Source organism: Chrysochloris asiatica, unplaced genomic scaffold (genome assembly GCF_000296735.1).
Source record: "Chrysochloris asiatica unplaced genomic scaffold, ChrAsi1.0 scaffold00034, whole genome shotgun sequence".
NCBI lineage: Eukaryota > Metazoa > Chordata > Mammalia > Afrosoricida > Chrysochloridae > Chrysochloris > Chrysochloris asiatica.
In genome coordinates, this window is record NW_006408552.1 from 4,007,883 (window position 1) to 4,023,012 (window position 15,130).

Genomic DNA, 15,130 nt, shown 5'->3' on the forward strand with positions numbered 1-15,130 from the left:
TTGTTCCCTCTTTTGAGCAATTGCATCCATAGGTGTAGGTCAAGTTCATCAAATTGTATCAGCAGTTGTTATTGATTCATGCCTGGATTGTGGGGCTTTATAGGGTGTGATTGTATCTTAACTATATGGCAGCAATTGCTGTCTCTTCTTGGGTAGTATAGGGAGAGAAATACCCCCTATAGGTTAAAGGAGCAACAAAAACAAAATGCAACAGAACAAAAATCAATAGCAACAGCAAAAAAAGAAGGGGAAAAAAAACCCCAAAACAGATTGGATACTGTAGTCTATAATCGTGGAAAAAAGGAGAGGAGAGAGAGAGAGAAGAAGAAGAAGAAAAATCTGTATCCTAATATGAGTATGACTTTAATATTCTCTTTCAGCTTCTTGAAGAAAAAAAAAAAAGTTGGACAGTGAATAAGAAAAACTGTATAAGAATTGTTGCATTTGAGTTTTGGTGCCAGAGAAGAATATTATGAACTGCCAGAAGAACAAAGTAATCTGTGTTGGAAGAAGTACATCCAGAATTCTCCTTAGAAGCCAGGATGGCAAGACTTCATCTCTCATACTTCAGAGAAGGACATGATGTTTGCTAAAGTGGAGGGTTGGAGAGAAAGAGGACGACCCCAGTGATGAGGATTGGCACAGTGGCAGCAGCAGTGGGCTCAGGTGTAACAACAATTCTGAGGGTGACTCAGGAGCGGGCAGGGTTTCTTTCTGTTGTGCATAGAGTCGCTATGAGTCGGAACTAATCTGATGGTGCCTAACTGAAAAGGCGCCCTAGTTTATGAGCTGGGCTGCTAACCGCACAGTCAGCAGTTCAAATCTACCAGTCACTCTGTGGGAGGAAGGTGAGGTTTTCTGCTCCTGTTAGTATTTACAGCCTCAGAAATCCTATACAGGGTTCAGCACACAACCACCACCATCAGGTTACTGTAAAATAGGTGTGGGGGTGGCAGCCGACCCCCACTGGCTTCACAAGCAGGGAGGAGAGGAGTCACCATCAGCATCAGCCCTTGGCCAGTTCCTCAATCAGCCCTTGGCCAGTTTCTCTGAGGCTGAGGTCAGACATGCCTCTGCCCTCCCCCCATCTTTGCCAGTTTTGATGCCACTGTCCTTCCCACAGCACTCAGCTGGGCTCGGCAGTTTCCTGCAGCGGCCACATGGCCACCCAGCCCATACTCACCATCATGGGTTTTCTCAGAGAAGTTCAACAGGTTACAGTTCAGCATGGACAGTGCTCGGCACACAGTTCTTCAGAACATGGATGGCACTGGGAACTGATGGAACACAAATTGAAATATTTCAACAACCTGATGCAGCACAGGAGGCACTCACTCATCTATGCCAGGAAATTTGGAGGACCATTACCTGGCCAACTGACTGGAAGAGATCCATATTTGTGCCCTTCCAAAGAGGTGACCCAGCAGAATGTAGAAATCATTAGCAAATATCATTAATATTCCATACAGGCAAAATTTTGCTAAAGATAATTCAAAACCGGCTGTGGCCATGCATTGACAGAGAATTTCCAGAGGTTCAAGCTAGATTCAGAAGAGTATGTGGAGTGAGGTATATCATTGCTAATGTTAGATGGAATTTGGATGAAAGCAGAGAATACCAGAAAGATGTTTACCTATGTTTTATTAATTATGCAAAGGCCTTCAGTTATGTGGAAAATGACAAGCTGTAGACAGCATTGCAGAGTACTCCTGAACACTTAATTGTGCTCACAAGGAGCTTGTACAAAGACCAAGAGGCAGTAATTCAGATACAAGGAAACACTAAATAGTTTAAAATTAGTAAAGTTATGCACCAGAGTTGAATTCTTTCACCATATTCAATCTGTATGCTGAACACATAAGCTGGGAAGATGGATTAATGAAGAAAAATGTGGCTTCAGGATTGGAGGAAGACTCATTAACAACCTGCGATATGCAGATGATACAACCTTGCTTGCTGAAAGTGAAGAGGACTTAAAATACTTATGATGAAGATCAAAGAGCACAGCCTTCAGTATGGATTGCATCTCAATGTAAAGAAAACAAAAATCCTCACCACTGGACCAATAAATAACATTCTGATCAGCGGAGAAAAGATTGAAGTTGTCAAGGACTTCATTCTTCTTGGATCAACTATCAACACTCATAGAAGCAGCAGTCAAGAAATCAAACGACGTTATTGCATTAGGCAAATCTGCTACACAGGAACTTTTTAAAGTGTTGAAGAGCAAGGATGTCAGCTTGAGGACTAAGGTGCGCCTGACCCAAGCCATGGTATTTTCAATAACCTCATATGAATGCAAAAGCTGGACAGTGAATAAGGAAGACCGTAGAAGAATTGATGCATTTGAGTTATGGTGTTGCAGAACAATATTGAAAGTACCATGGGCTGCCAAAAGAACCAAGAGATCTGTGTTGGAAGAAATACAGCCAGAGTGCTCCTTGAAGGCCAGGATGGCCAAACTTCGTCTCTCATACTTCGGACAAATTGTCAGGAGGGACCAGTTGTTGGAGAAGGATGTCATGTTTATTAAGGTGGAGGGTCAGAGAAAAAGAGGAAGACCCCAAGTGAGATGGATTGGCAAAGTGGCAACATCAGTGGGCTCAAGCATGGCAACAGTTATGAGGTTGGCCCAGGACTGGGCAGGCAGTGTTTAGTTCTGTTGGTACTGACTCAATGGCACCTAACAACAACAACATATATTAGTATACATATAATATCTCTGCACCCAAGGAAGAGTTCCCAAATAAAGCAAGCTTTAACAGGACTGAAAAGAGAAGTACACAACTCTACAAAAATAGTAGAAAACTTTTAACATCACTTTTGATGAAGGATAGAACAACTAAAGAAAAAATTCAACAAAGATAGAGAAACTAAACAGCACAATCAACCAACCTAATTTCATAGATGTATATATGCAGAACATTCCACCCAACAGCAGCCCAGTGCGCATTCTTTTCCAGCACACCTGGATCCAGAATGGGCCATGTAGAGTCAACACCCACTGAGGTGTCCTGTCACTGCTCAGTGGAGTCACAGGTGGAACAGGTGGGGTGAGCACCAGTGCAGCTCCCGAGCCACCTGCTTTCTCTCTGAAGGCTCACTGGGTGAGAGGAGGGACTGAGAGGGGGAGGGTACCTTGGTGTCTGGCAATCGGGGCTGCAGGTGTGCAGGAGTTTGTGCCACCAGGTAGCAGAGGTGGAGGAGTGGGGGACCAGGTGAGTGTTTCTGGATTCTTTCCATTGGCTGTAGCCAGCAAGTGGGACCTCCTTTTTTTTTGCAGTTTTCATATTGTAGCTTTATTTTCCAATGTATGTGACTGGTAGAATAAAACAGATGACAATGTTCAGCCATAAGATTTGGTCTAGAAATATCTTTTCAATAACAACTGAAGGAATTCACACAATTTGAAAATGATATAATGAAAAAAATGGATAAGGAACAATGAAAATATTAAAAATAAGTGGTTCATAAATATTACTTAGGTATCTGTATCAACCAAATCTACTCAAAAGTGGAAAGTACGATAAATCTCTGATAACCTAATTAAACATTTCTCCATATTTTCCTGATTTAAAAAAAAAATTTTTTTAAGGTTTTTATTGTGGATTGAGTGAAAGTTTACAGGGCACATCATCAGTTTCACATTTAACCATTCATATGACTTGTTTCATTACATTATTATCCCCTCCATACATCATTAGTTAACAGTGTTTCTCTCTATCCTCTTTAGCTATTTTTTTTGGGGGGGGGCGGAGTGAAACTTTGCCTTTTTGGAATTTACAGTCTCGGCTTTTAGGGAAGGTTTTTACATTTATCTGTGGATATCCAGGGCTCATGTATCTGATTACTAACAAGCACAACTGAATAATCAGATGAGGGACAGTTTGCTATGCCTGCTAGGTGGCTAAAGTCTGATCCTCAGAGCCTATGGTTTGGACGGTCTGCAACGCTTGGCCCACAGGGACTTGAACTCCTGACCGGGTCTGCATGGTCTGCATGAGATTCCCCCTTATTTATTATTTGTTTAAGGGACGCTGCCTGTCTTAGGCGGTCAGTGCGAATTCCTCCATCTTACCTGTCATCGAAACTCATTGCAGCATGGCAATGCCTCTGTCTTAAGTTGCCGAGGTTCCACGTGATCCTTACCCGTCTCTGGCCACACGTCCAGCATAAACAGCCGCCATCTGAAGAAGGCAGGGAGGGACCTCCTTTTCCTGTGGATATATGTCGGCGCAGGTCTTCTGCGTCCTGTTGCGAATGCTGTATGGTTAACCTTCTGTGTTCCTCACCTGGGACTGCTACTGTCTCTGCCTCCAGAGGACCGTATCTGTGCTGGATCAGCTGGCAGGGGTCTTCCACTCCATCATGGTGAGTGTGCAGTCTCCGTCTCCATGCTCACTCACTGGATGCGCAGGTTTCCAGGAGTGTCCTTGGTGCCGGTTACTCTCAGTTTCTCAAGTCTTTGCTATGGAATGATGGTGGGGTGTGTCTGATTAAACGGCCATATTTTTCCAGTTCTGCTTTCTAGATGTGTGTTCAAAGCTTTTTCATTCAAAAGTCTTTCTGTTGTAATTTACTGAACAGAAAGGTCAGTTTGCTTAAGTGACGTGAACTACGCAGTAGCCATTAACCTTGTAAATTCCCGTTAGTAAGTGCACGCCAGCGGTACAAGACTGACCTGGAGCCGAGCCTATAAGCAGCTGGAGGCCTCAAGGTGTGAGCCTTGGCCATGGCAGTCACCAGGTGACTGAGAAACTTGCAAGTCCTTAAACCTTCACGGTGTGTCAGGGATGGTGAGAGAGTTGGTTAATGCACTGCCCATCAGATGTCAGGCCTGCCAAACCGAACTGGGCAGTGAACTCAGCATGACACTGAGTGAAGGCACAAACAAGTCTCTCAAAAAGCCAGCTTCTCAATAAGCAAAGGCTTGATCCCAGAAGCTACCTTCAGAGAACCCCAAGAGTTCAAGGAGATGGTTTGGGGCACAAAGGGCCCTTGCTGGCCCCAGGGGAACCAAGTCTGTGACATCTCGGGAAAGTAGAAGACAGTCCCTTCGGATCTTGGCCACAGTGCCAAAGAAATGTCATGGAGTAATGACACAGAATCCACTTAAAATCAAGATGAGAGATTTATTGAAAGCAAAAAGACAGCTCAAGCTGGAGAAAGACACTGAACTCGCAAGTGCAATCCAGCCGCCTGCAGCGGGAAGTGCGGAAACATATTTAAAGGGCACAGAGAACTTAAGGTCCTAAAACGTAAATCATTGGAAGGCAGGCTGTCTTGAAGCAGGGATTTAGAAGGAATTAAGTCTCTCTCTTTCCTAGTTATAACTTGATTGTTGCAAAGCTGTGTGAGGATGGGGTGGTTTCCAGGTGGTTACAATATACTTAAAGGTCAAGGTCTCTTCTCAGAGACTTTATTTCTAATTTTTAACTTGGAAAAACATTTAAGGTTTTCTGTCTTAACTGTTCTGGACACTGTAGGATAAACACTGGACCGCAAGGTCAATTTGAGCCGTAAGGTGGTAGTTCAAACCCACCAGCCACTCCTCTACTACAGGGTTGCTGTGAGTCGGAACTGACTCAATGGCACTTAACACCACCAAAAAAAAAAAAAATGGGATCTGGCACAAACCTCAGGCTAGCCATTTCAGATTCTACGAGACACCTCAACTTTAAATTCTCTTACACACTGTGTACTAGGAGCGATCCAGGAGAGCTTCCTGGAGAAGTAGGCAGGACTTAAGAAAAGCTCACATGTGTGAACTTGTAGCAGACGGGTCATCCCACTGGTGAGATCGTGACTCAGCTGCAAACCCATCTTGCCTAAACCTGGGTTTTCATTGTTTTGCCTTTGGTTGGTTGTGGTTATGTGCCATGGAGTTGGTTCCGACTCATAGCGACCTTGTATAGGGTTTCCAAGACTGTAAATCTTTATGGGAGCAGAGAGCCTCATCTTTCTCCCATGGAACTGTTAGTTTTGAACTGCTGACCATGAGATTAGCAGCCCCATTTGTCCACTATGCTATCAGAACTCCTTTGTTTTGCCTTTAGTTTTCGATACTGAAAATTTTTTTCTAGTTTGTTTTGATAACATTGCACACCATTTATTTCATTTTTTCCTTAGTTTATTTTTTATTGACTTTGAAATATTTACTGAACAATTTTAATATGCTAGGCAGTCTTCTGTATGCTTTATGTGGATTCATATATTTAATAGGACATTGCCTTCCAATGATGAAAGTTAAGTAACGTCAAGGTTTCTTAGCTAGTAAGTGAAAAAGCCCTAAGATTCAAACCCTGGCAACCATCACAAAGTTAAAAAAAGAATTCCCAAGGACTCATCAGAGGAAACCAATTATAACTTTCAGCTGTTTCTTCTGTAGAGCTAAATACTATGTTTATATTGCCTTTTCTTGATTCCTCAGCTTTGGTCTTTGTTGATTTCTGTTATGGTACAACAGAATACCCTCTTTCTCCGTTCTTACAGCATTCTCATATATTACGATTTCTAGACTCTCTTCGATGATTACAATGACAATAGTATGCTCATACTCATGCTGCTGGTTTCATAAACTATAAGGACAGTCCCTCCTGATACTCCACTGTATGGTGAGAATCTTATTTACTGAAAAGCCAATGTATGCTGATGTTTTCTTTTAGAGCTTTTTTGTTGTTCCTACAATTTCTGACTGCATCTGTTGCTTTTTTTCCTCCTTGAACCATTTGCCTTTATCATATCCTTAGCTCCTTTAAGCCACTGTGGGGCCATATTGTCTGTCTCCATGTCTGTGTCACAGTCTGTGTGGATTGTCTTGAGACCTGATGCACAGCTGCCCTGGGGCTCCAGGGGTGACTCCGCCATTGTTTGGATCACCCTGGTCACCATTCTAGTGACATGTATATTTGAGGAACCTCTTAAAATTGGATGCATATGAGATAAATTTTCTATCTTTACGTGTCCAAGAAAGGATTCATGAGGACATTTTGTACTTCCAGTTAGACTGACCTAAGTCCTGAACAAAATCATAAACAAAAAAGGCAAATCTGTTAACCATTGAGTCACTTCCGTGTTACTGACACCCACGAGGAGAGGAACAGAGAACCCACTGAAGGAGCTCTCTGTAGGAGTCACGTTGGAGGCCCTAGAGAACAGTAGAATTGCCTGTCCTATCAGGTTTCCATGGCTATAGTCTTTACGGGAGCATTCTGCCACATCTTTCCCCACAGAGCAACTGATGGGTTCAAACTGCCAACCTTCCTTTTTTTTCATAACATCCGAGCACTGTAACCACCAGGGCTCCTGACAGATACTGACTTGTTTAAATGTGTTTTTATAATTTTACATACGATTTATTCTTCTGCCTTTCTTTCCCCATCTCTGTGTTTTTTTTCCTTTCAGTGGAGCTGCATTTTCCCAAGGTGAACTGGGCCAGACAGCAGGCATGGGTCATGAGGCTTTATAGGCCGACTCCTGGACACAGGCACCTGATCCTGTGAGGCTCTGGGAAATGCCTTTTCTCCCAGCTCACGAGGTGTCACTGAAGTCATCTCTTTGTTGTGTGACTATAAATACTCAAGTTGGATTGGTGTCTTTTCATTCTTCCCCTTCCTGGGAGAGCATTTCCCCTGGTGAGTTCCCAGGGTCCCTTCATCTCTTGCCACATCCTCTCTTGGCAGCTGTAATGGGCCTCAAACCTGACACCTACTGAGTCACTGTGGTGGACTCTCTGTTCCTCGTGGGTGAGGTGTCAATAAAGACGACATATTTAAATTTCAAGAGACAATTAAATACTTGTGATGCTATAGGATAAGAACTGGTCCGCAAGTGTCGGTTTGAACCACAAAGTCAGCGGTTCAAACTCACCAGCCGCTCGTCAGAACCAAGTCGACAGCACTTCACAACATTTAAAATGGGTGAGCATGGATGTGTCCTTTATGATTCATGTTGTTGGGAGGTGTTGTTGACTCGGTTCCCACTCACAGCGACCTCGTGCACAACAGAAGGAAACCCCGCCCAGTCCTGCACCAGCCTCCTTACGTTGTGTTTGAGCCCAGTGTGGTAGCCCATGTGTCCGTCACCTTGAGAAGCATCCTCTTTCTCACGAATCCTCCCCTTGACCCAGCAAGATATCCTTCTCCAGGGACTCATTCCTCCTGATAACATGTCCCAAGTATATGGCGAAGGCTCACCACCCTCTCTTCTAAGGCGCTCCAAGACAGATTCGTTTGTTCTGGCAGTCCATGGTAATTTAGTATTCTGCACCAACGCCATAATTCAAATGCATCAACTCTTCTCTGGTCTTCCTTACTCATTACCCAGCTTCCTCATACATATGTGGTCAGTGAAAATACCATGGCTTGGGTCAAGCACACCTTAGTCCTCAACGTGACATTTTCGCTCTTTAACACAGATTTACTTAAAGCAATACATTGATTTCTTGACTGTTCCTGCTATCTTGGTGTTGATTGTGGATCCAAGTAAAATGGAATCTTTCACAATTTAGATCTTTTCTCCGTTTGTCATAATGTTGTTTATTGGCCCAGTTGTGAGGATTTTTGTTTTCCCTGCAGTGAGTTCTGATCCATACTGAAGGCTGTATTCTTTGATCTTCATTACTAAATGCTTCAAGTCCTCTTTGTTTTCAACAAGCAAGATTATGTCATCTATAAATCATAGGTTGCTAAGAAGCTTTCCTTGAATCCTGGTGCTGTGTTTTTCATATAGTCCAGTTTCTCAGATTATTTGCTCAGCATGTAGATTGACTAAGTGTGGTGAAAGAACCTGATGCTCTTAAGCCATTCAGTGTCCCCTTGTTTTAACAACTGCCTTGTGATCTAGCTGTGTATAGGGTCCACATGTGCACAGTTAAGTATCCTGAAATTTCCATTTTTTAAATGTTACCCATAGTCTGTTGTGACCCACACATATTGAACGCCTTTGCATAGCCAGTAGAACACAAGCATCTTTCTTTTTGCCAAGATCCATCTGACATCAACAATGATACCTCTCATTCCACATCTTCTGAATCTGACTTGAATTTCTGGCGGAGTTGAATTTTCTTTGAGTTCCCTCACAATGTACAGCAGCAACCGTTTTAAAATGGTCTTCAGTAACCTTTTACTTGCATGTCATATTAATGATATCGTTGGACGATTTCTGCATTCTGTTGGGTCACCTTTCTTTGAATGGGTTTAAATACGGATCTTCCAGGTAGCTATCTTCCAGTTTTTTTTCTTGCATAGATGAGTGAGTGCCTCCAGTGCTGCATCAGTTTGTGAAAACATTTTGACAAGAAAGCTTGGCTTTCTTGCCAGTGCCTTCAGTGTAGCTGGAGCTTCTTGAAATACACTGGTTCTTGATTCCATGCTACTCTTCAAATGGCTGAATGTCAATCAGTTCTTTCTGGTAAAGTGACTTTGTGTATTCCTTCCATCTTCTTTTCATGCTTCCTCCATCATTCAATATTTTCCCCGTTGTTGTTGTTAACTGCTGTCAAGTTGGTTCCAACTTATAGCAACCCTGTGTAGGGTTTCTGAGGAGCGACTGGTCGGTTTGAACTGCCAACCTTGTAGTTCAAACTGACCTTGAGGTCTAGTACTATCCTACAGCATCACACCAGGACTCCATTGAAACTTGAAGATGGGAATTTTCTTGAGTTCTTTCAGCCTGAGAAATGCTGAATGTGTTCTTCTCTTTTAGTTTTCTAACTCCAGCTCTTTGCACATTTCATTGTAATACTTGACTTTGTCTTCTTGAGCTGCCTTTGCAATTTTCTGTTCAATTCTTTTACCTCATTTTTTCCATTCACTTTAGCATCTCTATATTCTAGGGCAAGTTTCAGAGTTGCTTCTGACATCCACTTGGTCTTCTCCTTCTTTCCTGCTTTTTAAATGACCTTTTGATTTTTTTCACTTAAGATGTTCTTGATGTCATCCCACAACTTGTCTGGTCTTTGGTCATTAGTGTTCAATTGCATCAAATCTCTTCTTGAGATGGTTTATAAATTCAGGTGGGGTATAGTCAGAGTCGTATAAATTTATTTGGTGTTGGAAATGGGAAGTCTAGGTTCTCGGTCCGGCTCCTTTGCTGTGATTTTAATCAACTGATAAAGAAATTCATTTGAGGATTAATTTCTTTGCCTATAAAATGGAGTGATACGATCTGTCAGGTCACTGTTCGCTTCTTTCGAACCTTCAGGTGCTGGTGCACTCTGTCTCCATTCTTGGGTTCACTGACCCTTGCATCCATCCAGCCTCCTGGCCTTTGTATCTACACAGCAGTTTAGAGTGGTACGGGCAAAGGCAACTAAGGAAAGAAGTGAGTCTACACAACAAAGATTTGACGTCAAATGTGGGTCCAAGTGCAGCTGAGGGAGATCATAGGGAGTCCCCTAGTTTTCTGACTGCCCTGCGTTGGGTTCCACCCCGAGTTCCACGGCAGTGTTGGCCCACTCCTGTGTGGCTTTAGTTTCTCTACATTCTAGAGAAAGGTTCAGAGTCTCAGTCTCATCCACTTGGGTTTGTGTTTTTCTCCTTTGATTGACCTTTTGCTTTCTTCCTGTGTGGTTTTGTGTGCCTCTGTCTGGTGATGAGTCTGCTGCCTTCGGGGCTGCCCCGTCTCTCCCCACCCAGGCATCTTCTGTAGCCACCCATCAATTAATTGACCTTGTCCCACAAGCTCTTCAACTTCCGTAAGTCCACAACCCAAATCCCTGCCTCACAAGGAGGGAAGAGGACGGAGGCAGGAGAGTGCACTCCTGGGAAATCCAGGAGCGAAGAGTCTTGTTTGGGAGTCCATGGTGGGCTCCAGGGGGTCTGTGAACTCCTGAAACAGTCGTGTAAACTCACAGATTCCATCATAGTCGTCTCCTTCTCAGGGGTCTCTGACACCAGGAAAGGTAAAGAACAGTTGTTGTCATGGGCAGTGGCATCCCTCAAAACCTCAGACACACTGCTGTGGAGCTGCGTCTGCCTCATAGCGCCCTGTTGAGGAGCCTCGTCTTTCTACTGTGGAGCGAGCTGGTAAGTTTTTATCTTACAGTGCCACATCTGGACAAAGAACACCTAGAGAGTTGCATTTTAAAGAGTAACCAGCCATTTGAAGGAAGACTTATGCTTGATAAAACCATAGAGGACTTAAAACACTCAACTGATGAAGATCAAAGACCACAGCCTTCAGTATGTAAAGAAAACAAAAGTCCTCACCACAGACCCAATAAATCAATAACATCAAGATAAATGGAGAAAAGATTGATGTTATCAAAAACTTCATTTCTCTCGGATCAACCATAAATACTCATGGAAGTAGCAGTCAAGAAATCAAACAACGTATCACATCAGGCAAATCTGTTACAGAGCAAAGATGTGAGTTTGAGGACCAAGGTGTTCCTGACCCAAGCATGGTATTTTCAGTAACCTCATATGCATGTGAGAGTTAGACAGTGACTTAAGGAAGATTGTAGAAGAATTGATGCATCTGAGTTATGGTGTTGGAGGAGAATACTGAAAGTACCATGGACCACCAAAAGAACAAACAGATTTGTGTTGGAAGAAATACAGCCAGAATAGAATGCTCCTTAGAAGCCAGGATGGCTGGACTTCGTCTCTCATACTTCAGACATATTATCAGGCGGGACCAATCCCTGGAGAAGGACATCATGCTTGGTAAAGTGGAGGGTCGGAGAAAAAAAGAGGAAGACCTCCAATGAGACCGTTTGGCACAGTGGCGGCAGCAGCGGGCTCAGGCGTGGTAACAGTTGTGAGCTGCTGTGCACAGGGTCCCTGTGGGTCAGCACATAACAGTGACCACAGCCAGTTGGAATATGGTGGCACAGGAGTGGTAAGGGGAGGACAGGAAAGTCTTGTTGGATTGGACTGTACACAGCTCATAGGACCTTCACAACAAAAGTGCATTGGTAGGGACGGAAGCCGGCTGCTCTGAGGGATGGGACAGAACAGAAAATGGGGACAGTGTGGGTGCCTGTGTTCTTCAAATCCCTGCACACCCAGGAGCTGCACAGATTCCCAGGCCCCAGGGCCCTGGGTGTCCTAAGGGTTAACGTGCTCACTGGTAAGGGAAGGGCTGGAGGTTTGAGTCCACCTAGAGGCACCTTGGAGAGAGAGGCCTGGGGATCTACTTGTGAACCGTCGGCCATTGAAACCCTATGGCGCACAGTTCTACTCTGACACACTTGGGGCCATGGTGAATGGGGCTCGTCTGTGTGCTGCGGGGAAGAGGAAGAGAACACACTTGGATGCTAACCCTATCTTCAGCCTTGCTCGGAAAAGAGTGCGACAGTTGGGGAACTCTCAGATGACACATTCTGCCGCCTTTGTGGGAGCTCTGTGGTGGCTGACAACAGTAAGCAGCAGCGTCATCTGAGGGAGCAGAGGGCCGTGCTGTGAGTCCCGGGCCACCTGAGGGTGCCCTTCTGTTCGTCTTCTAGAACAGGTGGTTTCAGGAGGAGCACTCAGAGCTAGACATGTGCTTCCAGGGAAGTCTGATGCTGACTTTAGCCAGGGGAGGGGCCAGTGCCTAGGCTAGATGAGCATCAGGGAGGCTGACGGGACTGCAGTGTGGAGCAGCTACCAGAGAGCCAGGGCCAGGACAGAGGAGCTGAATGAAGGCGGGCCGGCAATGAGAGGCTGTACTGGACAACTGCAGGCAACGTAACGAATGGAGGTCCGACCAAGGAACAGGGCCACTGCTGATGGGTGTGTGGCCAGAACACAGACTAGCTGCGCCGTGCAGAGAACAGGAATTGGCTATGGTGGCTGTTGTGATTGTTCTTAGCTGCTTCAGGTCAGCCACCTGCTGATGGTGACTCAGTTGTGGAGCAGACATTGTTATCCATAGGGGGTTTGGGTTTTTAAACTTTATTGTAAATTGAGTGAAGGTTTAGAGACGAGATCATCAGTTTTACATTCAACAAATCACACACTGTGTTTCATCTCACTGGTTACAATCCTCTCCCTGCAACAACAGTGGTCCCACTTCCTCCCTATGGTTCGTTTCCCTTCCACCCTCCTTCCCAGCCCTTCTCACCTTTGTCCTTCGGGACATACTGCCCCTTTGATTTGGAATGATTGGCCATTCCCTCCTTTACAGTGAGCATGCTTTAGTAGTGCTGTTGTTCACTCTATCAACCTGTCTACTGCTTGGCTGAAAGTTGGGCCACCAGGGTGAGTTCAGTTTCAGACCTGAAGGGTGACTTTGGGCCATAGTCTTGGGTTCCTGTACTCTTTCTGACCACTAAGCACAGTCTCTCTCTTTTTTAATAATTTTAGGTTTTGTCCCACACATTCTGCCACTCTATCCATGATCCCTTTCAGAGCAGTTGGGAGTGGTAGCTGGGCACCGTCTAGCTCTTCTGGTCCCAGGGTCATGGAGACTGATGTTCACATGTCCCATTAATCCATTGGACTCATTGATTCCAGGCCTCTTCAGTCTCATCACTCTTCGTCCTTCTACATACGGAGAGACCAACAGCTGCACCTTAGGCGGCCGCTCTTGAGCTTTGAAGCTCCCAGAGGCTACTCACAAAGTAGAACGTAGAGCATTGTCCCTGAGGACCATGTTGTGCCAATTGACCATGGTGTCCCCTGAGACAATGGTCCTGTGCCCCTAGGATGTTTGATAACATCTAAGACGATGTCATCATGTTGCCCGCCGTCTGCTCCACCACATTCACGGTTGAGTTTGCAGGAAAGATAAATGCTCATGTACCAGTGTCCTCTTTCAGACTCTTGTATATCTGTGGGACATATGAGTATATACACATACATCCCACCCTTCCTCCCATACCCATTCAGCATGTGTCTCTCTCCGCAGACCATTGTTCCAAGGTGTGTATAGATCGCTATTTTTATATATTTATCTTTTCCTTCATCTGTCTTCATCATTCTTCTGCCCACATCTCATCTTGTATATTCCCCTCCCCATCACCTGACTTAACATAATAGCTGCCCTCAGTGAATTATTCTCCACTCCCTCCGCCCCCAGGGTAACTGTCAAAGAATGTTTCTTTTAGTATGAAAACCTTTACAAGTTCTTAAAATAATGGTCACATACAATATTTGTCCTTTTGTGATTGACTAATTTCACTCAGCATAATGTTCATCAAAGTAATGAAGTGTTTTACAGATTCATTGTTGTTTTTCAGTGTTGCATAATATTCTATCGTGTGTATGTACCAAAGTTTGTTTATCCACTCTTCCACTGTTGGGCACTTAGGCTGCCTCCATCTTTTTGCTGTTGTGAATAGTGTTGTGATGAACATCAGCGTGCCTATATCTGCTTGTGTCCTGGCTCATATTTCTTGTGGATATATACCAGGTAGAGGAATTACTGGGTCATAAGGTATTTCTGTTTCCAACTTTCTGAGGAAGCACCATACCATTCTCCAGAGTGGTTGAACCATTATACAGTTTCACCAACATTGTAGGAGAGTCCCAGTCTCTCCACACCCTTGCTAGCATTTGTTGTGTATTGGGTTTTGTTGTTGTTTTTTAACTTTGCTGTTAATGTTAGTATGAGATGATACCTCATTGCCGTTTTGTTTTGCATCTCATGGTAATGATCTTGAACATTTCTTCATGTATTTGTTGGCTATCCGGATGTCTTCCATGGTGAAGTGCCTGTTCATGTCTTGTGCCCGTTTTTGACATGGATTGTTTGTCTTGTATAGGTGTTGTAGTTTTCTGTCAATTTTAGATATTAGTCCCTTATCTGATAAGTCATTGCAAAAAGTTTTTCCCAGTCTGTGGGCTCCCTTTTTACTCTTTTGGGAAAACCTTTTGATGCATAAAAGTTTCTAATTTTTAGGAAGTCCCAGTCATCTGTCTTCTGCTGTTTGTGCATTCTTTGTAATGTTGGATAGTGTGTATGTGCCTTGTATTGTTGTTGTTAATGCCACTGAGTTGGTTCCAAACCTGTATAGGGTTTCTGAGGAGCGGCTGGTGACTTGAACTGCCGACAATTCTTCTGTGATCTTCCTTATTCACTGTACAGCCTTCACATCCATATGAAGCTATTGAAAACACCATGGCCTGGGTCAGGCGCACCTTAGTCCTCAAGCTGACATCTCTGCTCTTCAATACTTTAAAAAGTTCCTGTGCAGCAGATT

The 15,130-nt window shown here is 44.1% G+C and overlaps 1 protein-coding gene across 1 annotated transcript in view; it reads left to right on the plus strand.

Moving 5' to 3' along the window:
• Positions 1-15,130, plus strand: part of FZD9 (frizzled class receptor 9) — a 145,554-nt gene that overhangs the window by 15,132 nt on the left and 115,292 nt on the right. The window contains exons 2-3 of the mRNA XM_006859837.1: positions 3,166-3,218; positions 4,321-4,371. Coding sequence (XP_006859899.1) covers positions 3,166-3,218; positions 4,321-4,371 — 104 coding nt within the window. The remainder of the gene's footprint in view (positions 1-3,165; positions 3,219-4,320; positions 4,372-15,130) is intronic.